Here is a 17,966-nt window from a genome sequence, read left to right as displayed (position 1 = left end):
GACAAAAGTTTTGCAGATACTTTGACATTGTATTAATGACTGCAGAGAAGAAAATCAGAAAATATAAAATACATAGAATTATCAACTGTCAACTACTTTGTCATTGTAAATGTACTGACAATGCAAAGTTATTCTTTAGAGTATCAAATCTATATATATATCTTTTTTCAAATCATAGGCAAATAAACAAAAAAGTGGCTACAGTTAACAGAAATGCTTCACTACAACTTTGCCTTAGTTCTATTCAAACATGAAGTGCAGTAAGCTACTAAAAAAGTTTTAACTTTAACTTTGACTTTAACAGCACTCTACACAACACTAAGGGTTTGCAAACATTGTCATTGGGTGACAAAGCTAACAGTGTTAGCTAACAGTGTTAGCTGCACCCAATGACTCATCAGCCAGTTATTTCCAAACAATGAAAAATGGAAACTTTGCTTGTGAGCCTGTTTGCAAGTAGCTAGAAGACAATTGCAGAACCTTCTTTTTCTGTACAATCTGCCTGGTGAGCAATAAGGACAAAAAATACATAAAATAAAAAAACAAACTATTTTTCATTTGAGTGAGATGGAAATTACATCGGGATTTGCTCAGGGATATGAGAAACCTGCAGGGGCACAGTAGCTGTCACCTTCCTTCCCCATCGTGTTGGTAGTGTTGGATCAGTGATATATCAAGGTGTTAATGTGTGTCTGGGAGCCTCATTTCTCTGGCTGTAAAAAAGCTGAGACAGATGATGTGTGTGTGTCTGTGTATGTGTTTGTGTATGTGTGTGTGTATGTGTGTGTTGCATCTGTCATTAGAACCCTGTGTGTACACAGAAACACACATGTACAACCACGCAAAAACACCATAAATGCATTCTTCAAGGAATATGCAATAAATCACAGAGCCTTGAGATCAATACATGGCCATGTGATTGACTAGGGCTTTAACACAAGTCAATGAACCTCCTACTAAAATAGAATAAGCCTTTAAAAATAATGTCTGGATGGGAAAATGTACACAAACTACAACACACACCCATTCATCTCATCTACACGTAACAGGGAACACATATAAACACACATATTTACACATGACATAAGCCCCTGCACTAAATTGATGAAGGAATAGAGGATGTTTGAATGTGTGTATGCTGAGGTTGAGTCTCTCATTGTTATGTGATCAACAAACTTGCTCTTTAGCGCTGTCTTGAGTGGTGGCATTTACTTGACCTTCACACACACACACACACACACACACACACACACACACACACACACACACACACACACACACACACACACACACACACACACAGTATATGAAGCAGATTTTCCAAAGCTCTTATTCAAATTCTTTGCACCAACTCTGGTAAACTCCATTAGTTGGAGGCACAAGGAACCTTTTGGATGATGTAACCATATTAGCATATTTTGATTTCCTAACTCTAAAATCAGGTTAGCAAAAATCCTTAACCAGACAGACAGTGAAAAATTCAAGATTCAGACTCTGCCATGCAATGCTCATGAGGCTAAAGGCTGTGTGAGCTCTTCTGCTGATGCCCCAAATTTGACAAAGATCCAAAGAATTGGGCAGGAAAAGAGAAACAGTGAGCGAGCCTGGGAAACAGAGAGAAACAGCTGAGGGATGAGAGATGGGGCTGCAGTTTAGAGAAGAGCCAAACCAAAGGGAAGAGGGAGGAAAAAAGAGGCGATGAAGGGGGAGACAGTAGAGCCACACAAAAGAGGGTATAGATGGGTAATGAAGCAGAGTTACTCTCATGAGAAGCAAATCCCAGTCTTTCCTTCTACTCTTTAAATGGTGTCTGTGGTGTGTCTGTCTTTCTGAACGTCTCATTAGTAGCTGAAGCTTCAGGCTACTAGTGCACAATATCAGTGTGCGCTTACTGAGAGGCTTGGCACCCAAATAGGATGAACCTTACTGCAAAGGAGGCGGTGGGAGAACAGTGAATGGAAGAGAGACAGAAAACCCAAAAAATGGCCTGTCAAATTATTTTTATAGCCTGGGCTGAGACCACTGAATGGGTATGTCCTTGGGAAGAGGCTGAAAAAGGAAGGTAAAAGGAAAGGTAGCACAAGTAAAGAAAGATGTTAAGGAACATGAAGAAAGTGAAATCCCCAAAAGGTGTCATGCCAAATTACTGTTTTAGCCTGTGCTTTTGTTTATACATTTTGTTACTCTGTATTCAGCTTCCCCATGCCTCTTTATGCTTTGCATTTTCTCCTTCTCTCAATCTTTCTGTCTGCTCTCCCTATCTGCTTCCCCTGCCTTAAGTACATAAGTGTTCCTGAATTTATCATTTGTTATGGTAATGGTGGGCTCTGACTGATGACTTGACCTTTGGGGCCATCATTGCCTGGCAAAAATCCACATGTTGATTCCTGTTTATGCAGGTATATGTGTCATTGTGTATGAATTGTGTGTGTATTCTTGTATTCCTGTCCTTGTGAAAACCAGGTTTAAGACTTTCGGAGACATTTTGACCGCTAATTAAGCAGTTTAAGAAGTTAAGACTTCAATTTAAGATTATAATTAGATTTAAATTTAAAGTGAAGCATGTAATTGAAAGTTAAGGTTTAGGTTCAGGGTTACAGAATAAACACGGAAATGAAAGGTCCTCACAAGTATAGTTAGACAAACTTATGTATAGATGTGTGTGAGAGGGTGTGTGTTTGATAAAGTACAGCACATGACAAACTCACTGTGTCACGGAATATTAAACAAATCACGAAATGTGCCATGTGTGCACAAACGCACACAAACGCACACAAACGCACACACACACGCACTCCACTAACACCTCTCTCACCTAACGCACTGGTGGTGTGAAATTGTTGTTTGAGAGGAAATAAAAGGGCAGGTGTGTCTTTGTATTCCCTTGCTTCGGCGTAGAGTAAACAAATCACGGCTGTGCTCCTGCTGGCAGATTAGCGATGGGAAGGGAAACTCTATTAGTCATTTGACACAGTGATACCTCTGCAATTAGCCAGCCAGTTGAGGGGCCGACTAGCTTACAGTGGGGCTGACTTTTTTTTCTTTGCGCTGCTGAGACAAGGGAGCCCCAGCTGAATGTGCAAGAGATGGAGGAAAACAGGGAGGGAGAGAGAGAGTGGGGTGGAAAAAAATTAGAGGGGGATCAAACAATCCTCTGAGCATACCATGTCCATCCCCCCTTCTCATTCTTTCATCTCTGCCTCCATTTCTTTCAATCCCACTCTGTCTCTGTCACTCTCTTTTTTTCCATCACTCCCTTGCCCTTTCTCCTCTTTCTTTTCTTCTTTCCATCTTCCTCTAGATCTGTCCCTCTTCGTCCATGCCTCCATCCGTCATTTCTTCTCACCCATCTCTTTTGAAATCATAGCTTTGCACCCCCTCTCTTGCTGTAGTTCACTCGCTCTCATTTTTTTGTCTGTCATCCTTCCTCCATCATCCATTCATTTCATGTTTTTCTCTCCCTTTCTTCCCCTAACACCCTTTTCTCTCCCCCTCTCCCTCTATTGTGGTTGTAGTAGACTATGTGATCAGAGCTGAGGACATGTCCTTTCTCCCGACACGCTTCAGTGCTCAGAACGATTACACAAAACCCCTCAGTACAGTCTCTATCTCTCACACATGCACACACTCACACAGACATGCACAAGCACACAAACATGGATTTCTAAATATGCAAGTGATAGACATGGACTAGACATGTATGCCTGTAACACATCTTTTTCTCATGCTTTAAGGTCAACAGCATGCACACACAACCTTGCCTACAGCGGCCATGAATGAAGAATGCATTCACAAACACAGAGACCCACAACACACACACACGGTTTGGATGTGGAGGAGAGTAAGGATTAGTTTCTCCCTCTGTTTATCCCTGGGAGAGCCTGCTGGCCAACGCACAGCTCTTGATGTTCCTGAGCTGGAAGCTCTTGAGAACACCACACACACACACACACACACACACACACACACACACACACACACACACACACACACAAATGCTCTTTTTTGCACTTTCAGTATCAAGTCTACAACATTTTATAGTGTGGGAGCTGTAGGACACTTGTATCAAGGTGCCATGTCTTTCTCCAAGAATGCTACTTAGTCAGAGCTGAGGCTCCAGGCCAATGGCTACTGCTAAATGTTCATGTTGTGGAAGGACAATAGTGAAAGTCATAAAATAGATGAATTTCTTGTCTTTCCAAGTGAAGGGTGCTCCATTTACACAAGGCATACGGCCACTGCATGGGACACACTCATGTGTGTTAAACCAAGACTGGTTTAAAACCTAGTATATGGCTGGAGCAAGTATGGTGCAAAATTAAGGATGTATAGTTGAAAACTATCTCCTACTCTCAGTGCTCACATATACCCTCATATAGCTGATCTCATTTACAAGTTTTTCTGTTTATATTGTCAGAGTGGAACATTTTTGAAATAGGGACTGAAATGTAGGCCATTCAGACTACATCTTAACATCCATGCTGCTGCTCTACACTGCTAAAATCCTGATTTTATAATGGCAGTGTTGTCTGACAAACTCACCAAACACATAAATTAAACACAAAGACTGTTGTGTGATTTCACGTATATGTACTTGTAAATCAATGAGATTTGAAGTGACAGAATATCTTTCTTATTTTGTCTCTCACACAGCGCACAGCCTCCACCTGGTAAGACAGTTCTTCTCTGCCTCTCAGCCACTCTCTCTAACTCTCTTAGTAGCCAAGGATTGTCCAACTTAATGCATTTTGTGCTAGATTTGGTGCTTTTTTTTTTTTTTTAGAATAAATGAGAAATCTAGTGACAAATGCACAAAATTGGCAACACTGCAGGCTGTAAACGCCCCCTTATAGAAATTCTTTGCACCAATTCATCTTGAAAGAGGTACGACCAGCGCAGTCACATGGCATTTGGCTGACCAATGGTGGAACTATGATCAGTCAATTCTATCACTCAGTCAGTCAGTCAGTCACGGACTGTTGCCAATGCAGCCTGTTGCAGTGAGTTATTTTATCCTTGTGAAGCACTTTGTAATCTATTATTTTGATAAGTACTATATAAATAGTCATTATTATTATTATTATTATTATTTTCTTTTGCAAATTGGCTCTTGTTTCTTTCACACCTTGTCTCAGTGCCATCTTATGTCTAATGTAGCACTTTGAATTACTTTGTTGTGATAGATGTATACAGAATAGAGAGAACTAGGACTCTATTGAAAAGTACATTCTAGTGTTCTTAATATTGTCAAATATCTGAGAATGACAGGACAAACAAGACAGTACCGATCATTTGCATCATGTTGCTATTTACGGCTCATCGTAACTACACAACAGTGGCTCAGTTGTTAGCACTGAGACCTCACAGCAAGGTTTCAAATCTGACAGCTAGAACCTTTCTGCATTGATTTTGCATTTCCCTTGTGTTCATATTTGTTTCCTCCAGGGGCTCCTTTTTCTATGCAGGTTAGCTGCATTGGACACTGTTTATCACAAAGTCGAAAAGTGAATTTCCTTTCCCGTGTGTACTCTGCCTCTCACCCACTGTGTGCTGAAATAAGCTCCAGCACCCCATGACCTTGAATAAGATAAATGGATCAGAAAATGGTTTTATATCATACTTAACTTGATCATGACTTACTGGTATATATACTGATAGTGGTATACATACATATGTTTGAGTTTAATTCAGTCTCATTGATGCAGGGACAGTGAAATAGATTAGTGAGAAAAGAAGAAGAAGCTAAAATGTTCTTTTCAAACCTTTCTCAGAGGGATTATTGATACAAATGAAACCATTGTGAGGCCTGGCTTTTTACATTTATTTACAGTATGCCAATATGCAGAAAAAGCACCAACACAGAGGTAATAAACAATAAACTGTGAATCAATTAATGAATAAACTAGATTTAAATCCTCACGGTTGTATACCTCCGCAAACCAGTCAAGTCGTAGTTTACATCCAGGCACAGAAGATCTGTACAATCATCACAGTTTCAAGGTGGGCACCCAAGATTAGTGTCACCTGTTCAGTGTCTGACCAAATATGAAATATGGTCACAATCTCCCCTATAAAGTGTTTTTGCAGTACATTATGATGTCACAGTGAAGTTGAAAATCATCATTTTATCCTATCAGACATTTGTGTGAAACGTTGTTGTAATCAGTATGAATTCTTGAGTTATTGTCGAAAATGTGTTTGATGAGGTCACATTAACTTTTGACCTTTGACCATCAAATTCTAATTAGTTCATCCTTGAGTCATAGTGGACGTTTGAGCCAAATTTGATGATATTCCGTGTAGGTATTCCTGAGATATCTCATTCACAAGAAAAGGGATGAACAGACGGAACCAAATCTGAGAACATACTTATTGTCACCAGCACAGAAACATAAACACATTTTAAACAGCAGACATGAACATTTCTTTTCATTTGATGAGGGTAGTCAATGCTGTTGTTGTGCTGACTTCTGTGTGGTCTCTGAGGACAAAAACAAATGAAAGTTTCCTTCTACGGTTATGAATTTATTATTGCTGATAAAGCAGAGAATATGCTAATCATGTAAACTGAGATAACACGGGGCACAAGTCGGATATGCGTTTTTTTGTGTTATTACACCACATTTGTATGAACAGTATTTGTGGCCAATACCGTGCGTATGCCTATGAATACAAACCTTCTGATAAGGTTTATGGTGTATGTTTGTGAGAGGGTGTTTTGAGAAACTAACATCAACTTCACATAAAACTCATATTTAGGAACTGCCATATGTTTTCACAAGGGAAAGAATTTGTGCTGATCTATAGAGTAAGTCAGCTTTGAGCTGGTAATTAAAGCTTTCTGAGGCTTCAGCAAAAACTCCCTGTAAACACTGTACAGCTTTAAGCCACGATATAGACCACATGGTTTCAACTAAATTGTTGTCCACTAAATTGAATAGTGCTATGGGTCATAGTTGCATTTCATGTCACAGTTCAGTTCATCTGTTCGAAAACAGATTACTGCAGAGAAATTTCATCTGAAAATGCAAAAAAATAAATCAGTTTATGCTCCCCTTTTCTCCCATCTTTCCTTACTAGATTTTGGTTTCCTTCCTCAATTAAACTTGGAGTAAACATTGTCTCTAAATTAAGAGCTAGCAGCTGAGTGATAGTCATAAAGTGGACATTTAATGAGCATAAATTTTTTCATGGTGGAATAAACAACACCTTATAATTAAGTTCAAATTCATTCTTCATTCTGTTTTTACTGGTGTTCAAAAGACAGCAAGTTCATTAAAAGACCAGCAGGATCAGAGGCCAAGCTGAAATTGATCCTGGCCAAACAAACCTAATCTAACCTTGCAACAGAGGGAGCCTGGTGAGTGACACACTAAAGTGACTGGGGAGATGCTTAAGCCAAAAGGTCTAACAATGCTGCGGTGCTTTAGAATCCTGCACTGAGGTTTTACCAGGCTCTAATTGAAACAGAAGTGGTGATTCAGGTCTCTTGAGACCAGACAATTTCAAATGTTCACACATACCAGGTGACAGTCTATCAGGCCGGAAACAATCAACCAATGCTGGTGTTACTGTTATGATTTGTAATTAGTAAATAATAGTTAATGTGCCTCTATATACTGGTGGAAAATGTAATCACAAAATCAAAATGTTTCATTCAAGTATTTTGTCATTCAAATCCTTATTTATTTACTTATTCACATTTATTTACTGGTGATATATCTACATACAAATCACAGTTTACTGCACCTCCAATCCTACTCTACCAGGTGCAGCCATAAATATAGAGTTTTAAATCTCTGAGCAAATGTTTGTGAGGCTTATGCAGCTAACACCTCCTTCCTCTATATCCAGAAAATATGAAACCACGACAAATCAAAGCTGTTAACTACTAATTAAGAAATTAAAAGAAGTACCACCTGCCTTGTTTGTTAGATTTATCTGTAAATTATCAAATCTTAGAGGCAAAAGTAAAATTATCTTTGTATGCAAATGAATTTACACAACATCAGATTACAAAATAACTTATTTGTTGGAATGATAATTTTTACTTTCTTTGGATTAGAGCCATAGAGTGGTATCATAATATATACTGTATATTTTATGACAGTAAATCTAAGCATACAGTATGCTGTGGCATGTAGCTAAAGGCTGTAGAAGAGCGTATGCACATATGTGGGTATATATGCAAAAAGCTGAAAATAATATATACATGTTTAATGTCCAATTTTTAAATCTATACCAATATAACTGCATAAAATACACACACATACACACACACACACACACACACACACACACACACACACACACACACACACAACACACACACACACACACACACACACACACACACACACACATACACACACAAACACACACACTCACACACAGCCCAAGTGACTATGCTTAGTATTATAAACCTCATTTGGTCACTGGAGGACATGTGCAAGATGAAAGTGAGCTTTTCCTTTCTCCTTTTTCTTTTCAAAGATATGTCACTTTCTCTATTTAAGAGGTGCCCTGAACTTTTCCTGCCTTCTGGTTAGAAGACGCAGATCAACTGCACTCTCTCTCTCCAGTCCTCTTCATCTTTACCCAGTCCTCCTTCCTCCATTGGGCTTGTTTTCACTCTCTCATCACTCTCTCCCAATACACTTTCTGTTCTGTCCCCCTCATTAGGATATCAGATCTCATTACAGAGGGTGCACAACAGATTTAAAGGAGAAAGCAGATTGGCTTAATGGTTTGATGCAAAGCCTTCCTCATATTCCTTTCTCTCCTTTCTACTGTGCATGTGTGTGCATATTCACACTAGTGAAAGGGAGCTGTGCTGTAGAGCTGCAACTTCAAGCAAAAATAATCCCACTTTAGTTTCGAGAAACATCATAATGCACACACACACACACACACACACACACAATCACACACTGTTGCGCTTATGTAACGGAGTTGATCCCTTGTCCTGGGAACTGCATGAATAATTGCAGAAAGCTAATGAGGAAGTGTGTGTATAAAGGTGTGTTTGAATTTTCTGTGATTCTTACAACACCATAGCCTTACTGCATTTATCAAAAAACTGAGAGGAAAAAAAAAAACACCATGTGATCAAAAACATCATTATTCATTTAAAAAAAGAGGAGTCAGATAACAGAACAATGCAATTGAGACTGTGGCAGAAGCTGCACTGCAACTGCCCAAAAGTAAACCAAGAACTTACACAGACATAAAATGAAAAACCAGCAATTGGACACATTACATTTCACTTACATAAATTAGATAAACATTTACATAACAATTACATAAATTAAGTGTGCATTTGGCTTCTGTGTGAAAATGCACCCTGAAAAAACTCCTAATAACATACTTGTACTTGTACTGAGTGTGTCTGACTGTGTGAGTTTGATGTATATCATGTACAAAGCTTAAAATAACCAAGATGACTCTCTTAGCGGATGTGGATGTAGGAAACCACTGTCTGGTAAATGGACTTGCACTTATATAGCACTTTTCTAGTCTTACTGACCAAGGTGACTCAAGGTGCTTTACCCATACACTCACACATTCATACATCGCACCCATATGCACATTCATGCACTGATGGAACAGCCACCAGGGTCAATGTGGGGTTCAGTATCTTGCCTAAGGACACTTCATGTTTTCACCATGGCTCAGTGATTGCTGATTCCTGAAGAAATAGTGTCTGTCTCCCCCAAAGATACTGCAGGGAGCAATGTTAAACTACATAATACCCCTTATCAGCAGCAGTAGCTCAACCTGGTTACGAGATGCACTTGACAAATAGCCATGGCAGTGGATCTACCCATTCTCACTGTCACCACCTGAGCTACATGCAGGTGTGATGTTAAGCTATTAAAGAGAAAAAGTGCCACATCCATTTAGAGTCACTGTTATTCCCAGTGGTCACAGTTATTAATACAAGCTAAGATAGCTTTCATGACATGAAGACGGAAGGTACAAAGTAAGAACAAAGCCAGGAGGGGAGGAAATAAAGAAGAGAACAAGGAGGGAAGGTCAGAGGAAAAGGAGATCGAGGAAGAAAAGGGGAGGGCATGAAAGAAGGTGAGGGAAAAGTAAAAGATTTCACTGACATGTACTGTCTACTGAATTAGTAGAGACTATGATCACATAAGGGGAACATTAAAGAAAGATAGTCATATATATATATATATATATATATATATAACAGGGGAAAGAAAATAACAAGAAGCAGAATGAGAAATAAATAATAAAGAGAATGGAAAGAACAAGAATGATGTCAAAAACAGCGAGATTGTAAAAAAAAGTAAGGGAACCACAGTGACAAAGTGTAGGCCGATTTCAAAAACACACAGTGTCATTTTGGAAAAACAAACAAATGTGTAAACCACATCCTGAGGCTTTTTTCTTGCTACAATTCTTCTTTGTACTAGAATGCCTTCATGCTCTGGAGACGCTGTGACCATGCAGGAATTATCGCTTGAAATAGGCCACATTAACCTGCAGTCCTCTGGGGCGCTGGCCTGGTTTAATCCAAGAATGAAGCACTGCGTGTCACTGCCTACACACACGCATAGTGTAAAAACTCCCACATACTGACTCATGTTTGTGGTGTGCATGAATGCAGATGGATGAATGGATGGATGGATTAATGGATGGATAGATAGATAGATAGATAGATAGATAGATAGATAGATAGATAGATAGATAGATAGATAGATAGATAGATAGATAGATAGATAGTCATGTCACATGATGGAAATACTGTTAATCTAACACTCTAACAATGAATGTTGAAATGAACTGAGCAGTGAAGAGTAGGAAACAATGGAACCTGAGCAGACAGACAGGTTATCCAATTGACAGTGTTATAAACTAGACGCGACTGATGTGTATATCTCGTCAAGTATGTTGTCAAACTGCTGTCCACTGTGCTGCAAGAAAATGTCAACAGACTTAAGACTACCAGTTTGTTTTTTTATTGGTGTTCTGACTAGATGGCGGAAGTTGAGAGTCACACTGAGCAGACACAAATTACAAGTTCTTCAAGGAGTCTTAACTAAGAGCACCACTGTTAAAACATAAACCGAGTGTAGGTGAATATGTACCAGGTAGATGATTGAGCTGAAGAAAATGTAGCATGATCTGCTCCATTTGGTTGTAAACCAGACGTGTTGCATCTACAAATCTGCCAAATTAATGGAATATAGTCTTGACCCCATGTGTCTGCTTTACATGTTTCCGCCTCATGTCCTGTTTGCTCCCTGTCCCCATTTCTCTCCACTTGACTATCTGCCCTAAAATAGGTCAGGAAATAGTCACTATAAAAACCAATGAAAGTGCAGTTCTAGTCACTTAAATTGCTTTTGTTGTATCATGCAGGCACTTCTTCATAGTTAAGTGTCCAGTTAAGTAATGCAATGGCCCATACACTCAATGAATACTAGGCATGAATTACACTGACACTGTGGACCATATAATGACCAACTGACTACAACTTGGCAAATTTTGTTGCAATATCTTCCTTTTCTTTCCACCGAATGACTTATAGCATTAATTACATTGATCCATGCCAGCTTAATGAACCAATAATGTGAGCCTGCCATTGCCAAGAAAAGGCACTATGATATAATTAATGACTTATCGCTCACTATGTCAGCATAGCCCTTATCAGTTCATTATGTGCTATCACTCCGTGCAGTTTGACTCCTTATTGCACAGCTTCCTAGTCACTGCACATGCTATTCACATGGCTTTTAAAACATGCTGCACCAAGGCCAGGCCTTAATTCAACGGCCCAGTGACTTCAAGGTGCTGTTCATTTTTGATGTGTTGATTTACCACTGTAGTTATATGGACCAAGCACAGTCCACAGGGTAAAAGTGTGTACGTGGTGAAAAAGGCTCATACTGATATACTCTGGTGGAGGATTTAGTTCAAACAACATGAGACAATCTATTAAAATATTGTATCATAGCAGAAGCGTATTGTAAACCTCAAGTGTTGCAATTAAATGTACACGGTCTAATCCACAGTCTATTGATTTTTGTAGCTGCAGTACAAATTTCCTTTGTGAGTTTTCCTATACCCATCTATTGAAACTACAAATACAAGGCACAGTAAATTATAGATAACAGTGGATCCTCTCTGTACACTTCTGAAGCACACTTCTTTAATTACTTCCTGCTCGAAAAGACAATCCTATCACTATATACACTGTTCAGAATTTCACCGACAGCAATCAAAGAAATATCTCACAATCATAAAAGCAAAACCCAATGACCCTTTAACACTGAAATGTGCTTCAAAAGCTATGCTCCGCGCTTAAAGGCAATTCTCACTCCTTTCAAGTGAGTCAAACTGATCAACTCAAATGCTGGTCTAGTGCGGCATATTTACTGCTATGATTCTGACCCAAATGCTAATGATAGCTATTAAGGCTAGGCTGGTTAATGACATCGAGGGAGCTGTGAATGTGGCGTGACCGACTTGGGTGTTTTCATGATACGGTAATGGGATTAACATGGCGTACCTAAACCCACATTGAGATAAGCTCAATGAGGCCCTATTAAAAACACATTGCTGGCAACAATGGAGTTATGGGGTGAGCGGGTGAGACTGAGTGTGTCTGACTGTGTGAGTTTGATGGAAAATGTGTCCAACTGTGATTCATTCCCAATTGGAAAAAATATGAAGCACACAAAATGTGTACTTCTATGAAACAAATGTGTCGATGTGTTATATATTTTCATTTGTCCCTGAGTTGGATGTAATTGTTGGAAATTTGCAGGCCTGACTACATAGCACAAAGAAGGAGCCTTAACCATGAAAAGGGCTGTAACATCATCTCTCCTAATGAGTGATGTTGCATCTATATATCATGCATACCTGACACTAGGTAAATGAGTTTAACATGAGGTGAACACACGCTGTGTGACTGAAAAAGTGATTTAAACTGATTTAAATTAAGCTCCTAATACAAGTTTGTTCCGGCTCTAAGTATGCACAAAGGCTGATCTAGTCCATAATCTCTGCAGGGTCTGTGAGGAAGGGGGTCTTTTTTCACAGTTGATGTAAAGTGCTAAAGTATTCAAAAACACTGTTAAGTCCCAAGATACGTATAAGGTTTAAAACTACTGAAAAATAAAAAAAATAATTAAGGACACTCATTTCATTAGAGTTAAAACATAGTCCAATGCAAAACACCAACAACTCTTCCACCCTAAACAACCATATAGGTTGTATTTTTCAACCCTCTGATATGACCAATAGGAGTATGTCCTGAATTAATGACCCTGAGGCAGCATGCATACCAGACCTTGGTTGCCATGTTACCATAATAAACACGCAAGTGTACCGGGAGTGGCGTATTCAACGTTGCCCTGGTTACTATAATAACGGTCATGGCTTTGTTAGGTTTAGGCACATAAACTACTTGGTTAGGTTTAGGAAAAGATCATGTCATGATTTGGGTTAAAATAAGTACATCAGACGATCTTTGTTGTCATGGTTTAAATAATAACCATGAACAGTCATGGATAATAGAAACAATATAAACTAAAGGTTTCACACGGGAATCGAACAGTGATCTCCTGTGTCTTATTCCTGTGATTTGTTGACCCATTTATCCAGCCCAACCTCCTCCTTACACGGACTATGTCACTCTTTATACTATATACACAGCACTTTTCCCTTTGCTCCTGCCATAATTACTACGACCACTAGATTTCATCTCACAACAAAACGTAACTATGGGTCGTAATAAGCTGCTGCACAAAACAACCTGTGGGCTCCTTTTTCACAGGAGGACAGTGCATAAAACCACAAAAATGATAAAATGAAACCGCATAGCTGTAACTGATTTTACAAATGCAGCAAGGCCTTACCGGTGTTGTTGCGATAGGGGCCTGTGTCTGGCCCCTGGCTCTGGCTGAGGCTCCTCATGGGGCCCTTGTTGTGGTAGACACGTTCTTCATAGATGGGATCTATGTGGTGCTCTGGGGACCCCAAGGGCCGAAGGGCCTCCTGACTGTGCTGACTACTGTAGGAGCCACGAGAGCCTGGAGAAAAGAGAGAGGAAGAAAAAATATGTAAGGAAGACAGAGAGGACAGAGAGGCCAATACGAGATGAAGTAAAGCAGGTTAGCAAGGGAGGTACAGAGGGATTGATCAGATGGATTTTAAGTAGGAATGAAATAAAGAAAGGAAAGGAGAGAGGGAGAGACGATATATACAAGAAGAAGATATACAATTTCAGGTGGAATGGGAAGGTGGTGATAAGATCCACACAGGCGAGGTTAAAAGAAGAAATATGTGAAAGCAAGAGAGGATAAAGAAATTAATAAGGAATAATGAATGTGACATGGCTACTCAAGAAAGACAAGACAAAAGAATAGGAGCTGTTGTGGAGATAAAGGGTGAAAGACTATAACAGAGATGATGAAAACAGAACTCACTCAAAAAAAGCAGGCCTATGTGATTCCTTTGTTTGTAGACCTGTCCATTTCCACCCTGCACATTGTTTTCAATGTGTGTTACAGAGTGCCAAATTACAGACAGTACATCATTTTTATAGCAAACTGATAAAGGTGATGTGATATTGAGATGTGTGTTGTGTGTGTGTGTGTTTGTATGAGTGTTAGAGGAAAGGGCGAGTTAGAGATCCACCAAATCAGACCTAGAGAAAATAAAAATGACAGAAAATAAAGAGAGGCATGCATAGTGACACATGAGATAGGAAGAAGCAGACAGAGATCCAGAGAGCCTGAGAAAAAAAAAGAGCAAGAAATCCTCTGTATTTCATTTTTTTTAATCTCTGCAGAACACATTGCTGGTCGTCAGCTATAAAATAATGAGATGCAGTGTCCCCCCTCTTGCTCTGTGTTTGGCAGGAATCCCACAGACACAGGGCAAGGAAGTCACTGACAGGAGGCATTTGTTCATTACATAGCAGAACAAATGTAAGGCAGGGGCCTCCATCTGAAAACACAGAGAGCAAAATTAAAATTAGGAAAGAGGAGAAAAGGAGGAGACCAGGGGAGTATGAAGGCAAGTCAGCAGGGCTTTGATGACATGACAGAAGATAAAGTGAAAGGACGTGCACATACTCATATATGCAGACTTACAAAGCTATGAGTGATGGAGAGAAAGAGAGACGGTCCAGTGGAGCTAATGTCGTATCATATCGCATTAGTTGTGTGCCAAGGATTTGCCAGCGAATGAAAAGGGGAAAAGTCTAGCGCTCAGACCCAGATTCAAACATTGGTGTGTACCCACCATCAACCTAACGCAGTTGAAGGCCCTCCGGCTTTCAGATCATATCAGAAATCAATGCATGTGCGGCACTCAGCCATCTCTGTTGGATCAAGTACATAGTAGCTTGTAGCCATGTAGTAGTGGTTTTTGTTGCTGGTTAGTACCAGTGTCTATTTCATATCTTAACTGTCCAACAAAGCAGAAAAGCCAAAGAGAGCATTTTAAAGATGAATCAGAGTCAACATTCAAGCAGAAATACATAGTAGGACTCTGTTAATCCTTAAACTTATTTATTGAATAGTCTTAAAGGTAAGATGGTACAGACAGCCTGGGAGTCTGCCTGCACTTCTTGTTCTATGTGATGAAGCATCTGTCTGCCTCATCATGTCAGTCTTTAGTATGACTGTGGATAAGAGGCTATTACACTCCATGAAACTGTCTCCTCCTTAAAACAGCATGGTTAACTGACTGGCCTGTTTACCTCCCTCACTAACAAAAATGTTGTCTGCATCCAGTTACACTCTGCTATCCAGCAGCAGGCAGAGAGAGAGAGCACTAGCAGAAAGACAAGAGAGGGAATCAGAATAAGAGAGTGAGAAAAAATAGATAAAAGATATTGAGAGAAATTGAGAAAGTGACAGAAATGGAGGGTTGAGGCAGCTTAAAGTTCGGACATTACAGCACCCACTGAGCTCAGCTGAAATGAGGTGAATTTAGAGACAGTTAGACACTCGAAAAAAGAAGCAAGAAAGAGACAGCAATGGTCGGAATATGCATGAAGGACTGCTAATTAGAGTCATGGACACACCCATTAACAGCATGACTCATCCCAACTCACTCTCTTCCTCCCATGCCTTTTGTCTTTGAAGTCTTGGTGAGTTGGTTTTATTTCTTTATTCATTTATTTTTTGACTCAAAGGGGCCCACTCGTGGAAATACTGACCTCTTTCTTTCAAAGGGAGAGGCAGAATGACGAGAATGACGCAGAAAGGAAAAAGAGAAAGATGCTGTCCAATGTTGTTCCATTCAATGAAATATTTAAAGAGGATAACAAAGAGTAACAAAAAAAACTAAAAAACTAAAAAACAAAACAAGAACTCTGGTCCCTTGATGCCTCACAGTCCTGTGTGTGTAGTTAAAAAAAAAGAAAGAAAAATAAATATTTCTTACACGTATAGTAAAAAAAAAAGTGAAAAACAGCCAACAGCCATTTCTATTCTTTGCTCTCTCATATATAAACATTCACCTACTGTAATTTTACCAGGATAGAATGAGGTTTTTATCTGCCGGGTTCAGACTGAATATCAAAATAATCGGACCAGTCAAATAAAAAATAGAAAAAGACAATATATGTAAATATCCAAGAGATTGCTGCTGTGCCTGAGGCACCAATGTAAACCCCCAATTAATGCCATTGCCAATGTCTACATATCAGTATCACTATGGTAATATTTCTACACACTGGACTGCATCACCCAGGCCCTTCATGTAGAGAGAGGGGATGTCTTTTTTTAGCTGATTTCAGTTTTTTATGCAGCTTAACTGAGTAGGTGCTGTAGAACTGCTAAGTACCTCTTCAAACAGGCTACTCACATAAACTCTATGGTGCTTTTTCCAGGAGGATGGCACCTGCTGGGAAAAAGCAAACCTGTAACTAGAAGTATCTATAAATAATTCTATGTTGGTCATTTTGGAAACATGGTGAAAACCAGAAATTACAGTGAAGTATTTGAAGGCAAATTTCTTACATTTCCAGTTACCTTCCAATAGTGCTAATATAATCAAGTCTATGCTCATGAAAGCAAATTCTGATAATTATATTAGCCAGGTCTGCTAATTATAGTGACAGTCTGAGATTGCATTTCCATCGGGACTCATTCATGCCCAGTCCTTCTTTTCTTCCTCATTTAAAGTCTTCAGGAGAGATGAAACCTCAAGCATTTTTCCAAGAGTGCTTCATGCCCTCAGGATAAAGCGTGAAGGTCACATTATTCATCCATATATATCCAAGTTTAAAGGACTAATCAATTAGACTTAACCCAGAGCTTCAAAACACTGCTGTCTGTAATCAATATTAATCTTGTCAAATATTTCACTTGTGTTGCTGAAAAATAAGAGATCATTCAACATATGCCAAAGAGCACCACAACAAAGCCATTAATTTGCCTTTTACCAGGGCTCCGTCTAGGTCTGTCCATTCACTGGCACACAAAAATGGTGGATAGATACAAATAGCTCACCCATTGTCCATATACACATTTAAGTGAATTAAATAATTGAAGAAGTAGGAATAAAGATCTTCAATTATTTTCTATATGCTTAAAAGCCCTGAAAAAACAACTTCACAAATAAGTGCAAGAAAAGAAATTTCAGCGTGCAGTTAACTGATGCTACATCTCATGCTATAAAGCACAGGACAGGAAAGAATGCAGCTGTCTAAAACTACTTTTAGTCTGAATAACACTTGAAACAGTGGGCTATCTACAGTATTTAATTCAAACATGCACAAACAGCCAACCTCAAATAAAATTTTTCACTAACTTACTATGGACTATAAACAGTTGGCAAAACACATTTTCATTTTGGTTTTGACATTCAGCCAACTCAATTTTGTAGAGTCAAGAGAAAAAGCCATTAACTAGTCAATGTAACTGCAGGAGCCAACAGAAGTCTCTGTTAACTTAAGTGCTGCCTCGACTAAGACCAGTGTC

General features: G+C 39.2%; 1 protein-coding gene across 1 annotated transcript in view; it reads right to left on the bottom strand.

Annotated features, from left to right (window-relative positions):
- Positions 1 to 17,966, bottom strand: part of ctnnd2a (catenin (cadherin-associated protein), delta 2a) — a 278,083-nt gene that overhangs the window by 120,309 nt on the left and 139,808 nt on the right. The window contains exon 11 of the mRNA XM_056364392.1: positions 13,887 to 14,060. Coding sequence (XP_056220367.1) covers positions 13,887 to 14,060 — 174 coding nt within the window. The remainder of the gene's footprint in view (positions 1 to 13,886; positions 14,061 to 17,966) is intronic.

The sequence above is a fragment of the Seriola aureovittata genome, chromosome 20 (assembly GCF_021018895.1).
Source record: "Seriola aureovittata isolate HTS-2021-v1 ecotype China chromosome 20, ASM2101889v1, whole genome shotgun sequence".
NCBI classification, from domain to species: domain Eukaryota; kingdom Metazoa; phylum Chordata; class Actinopteri; order Carangiformes; family Carangidae; genus Seriola; species Seriola aureovittata.
Note: the sequence above shows the minus strand (reverse complement) of the source record. Positions and strands in the feature narration are given on the sequence as shown.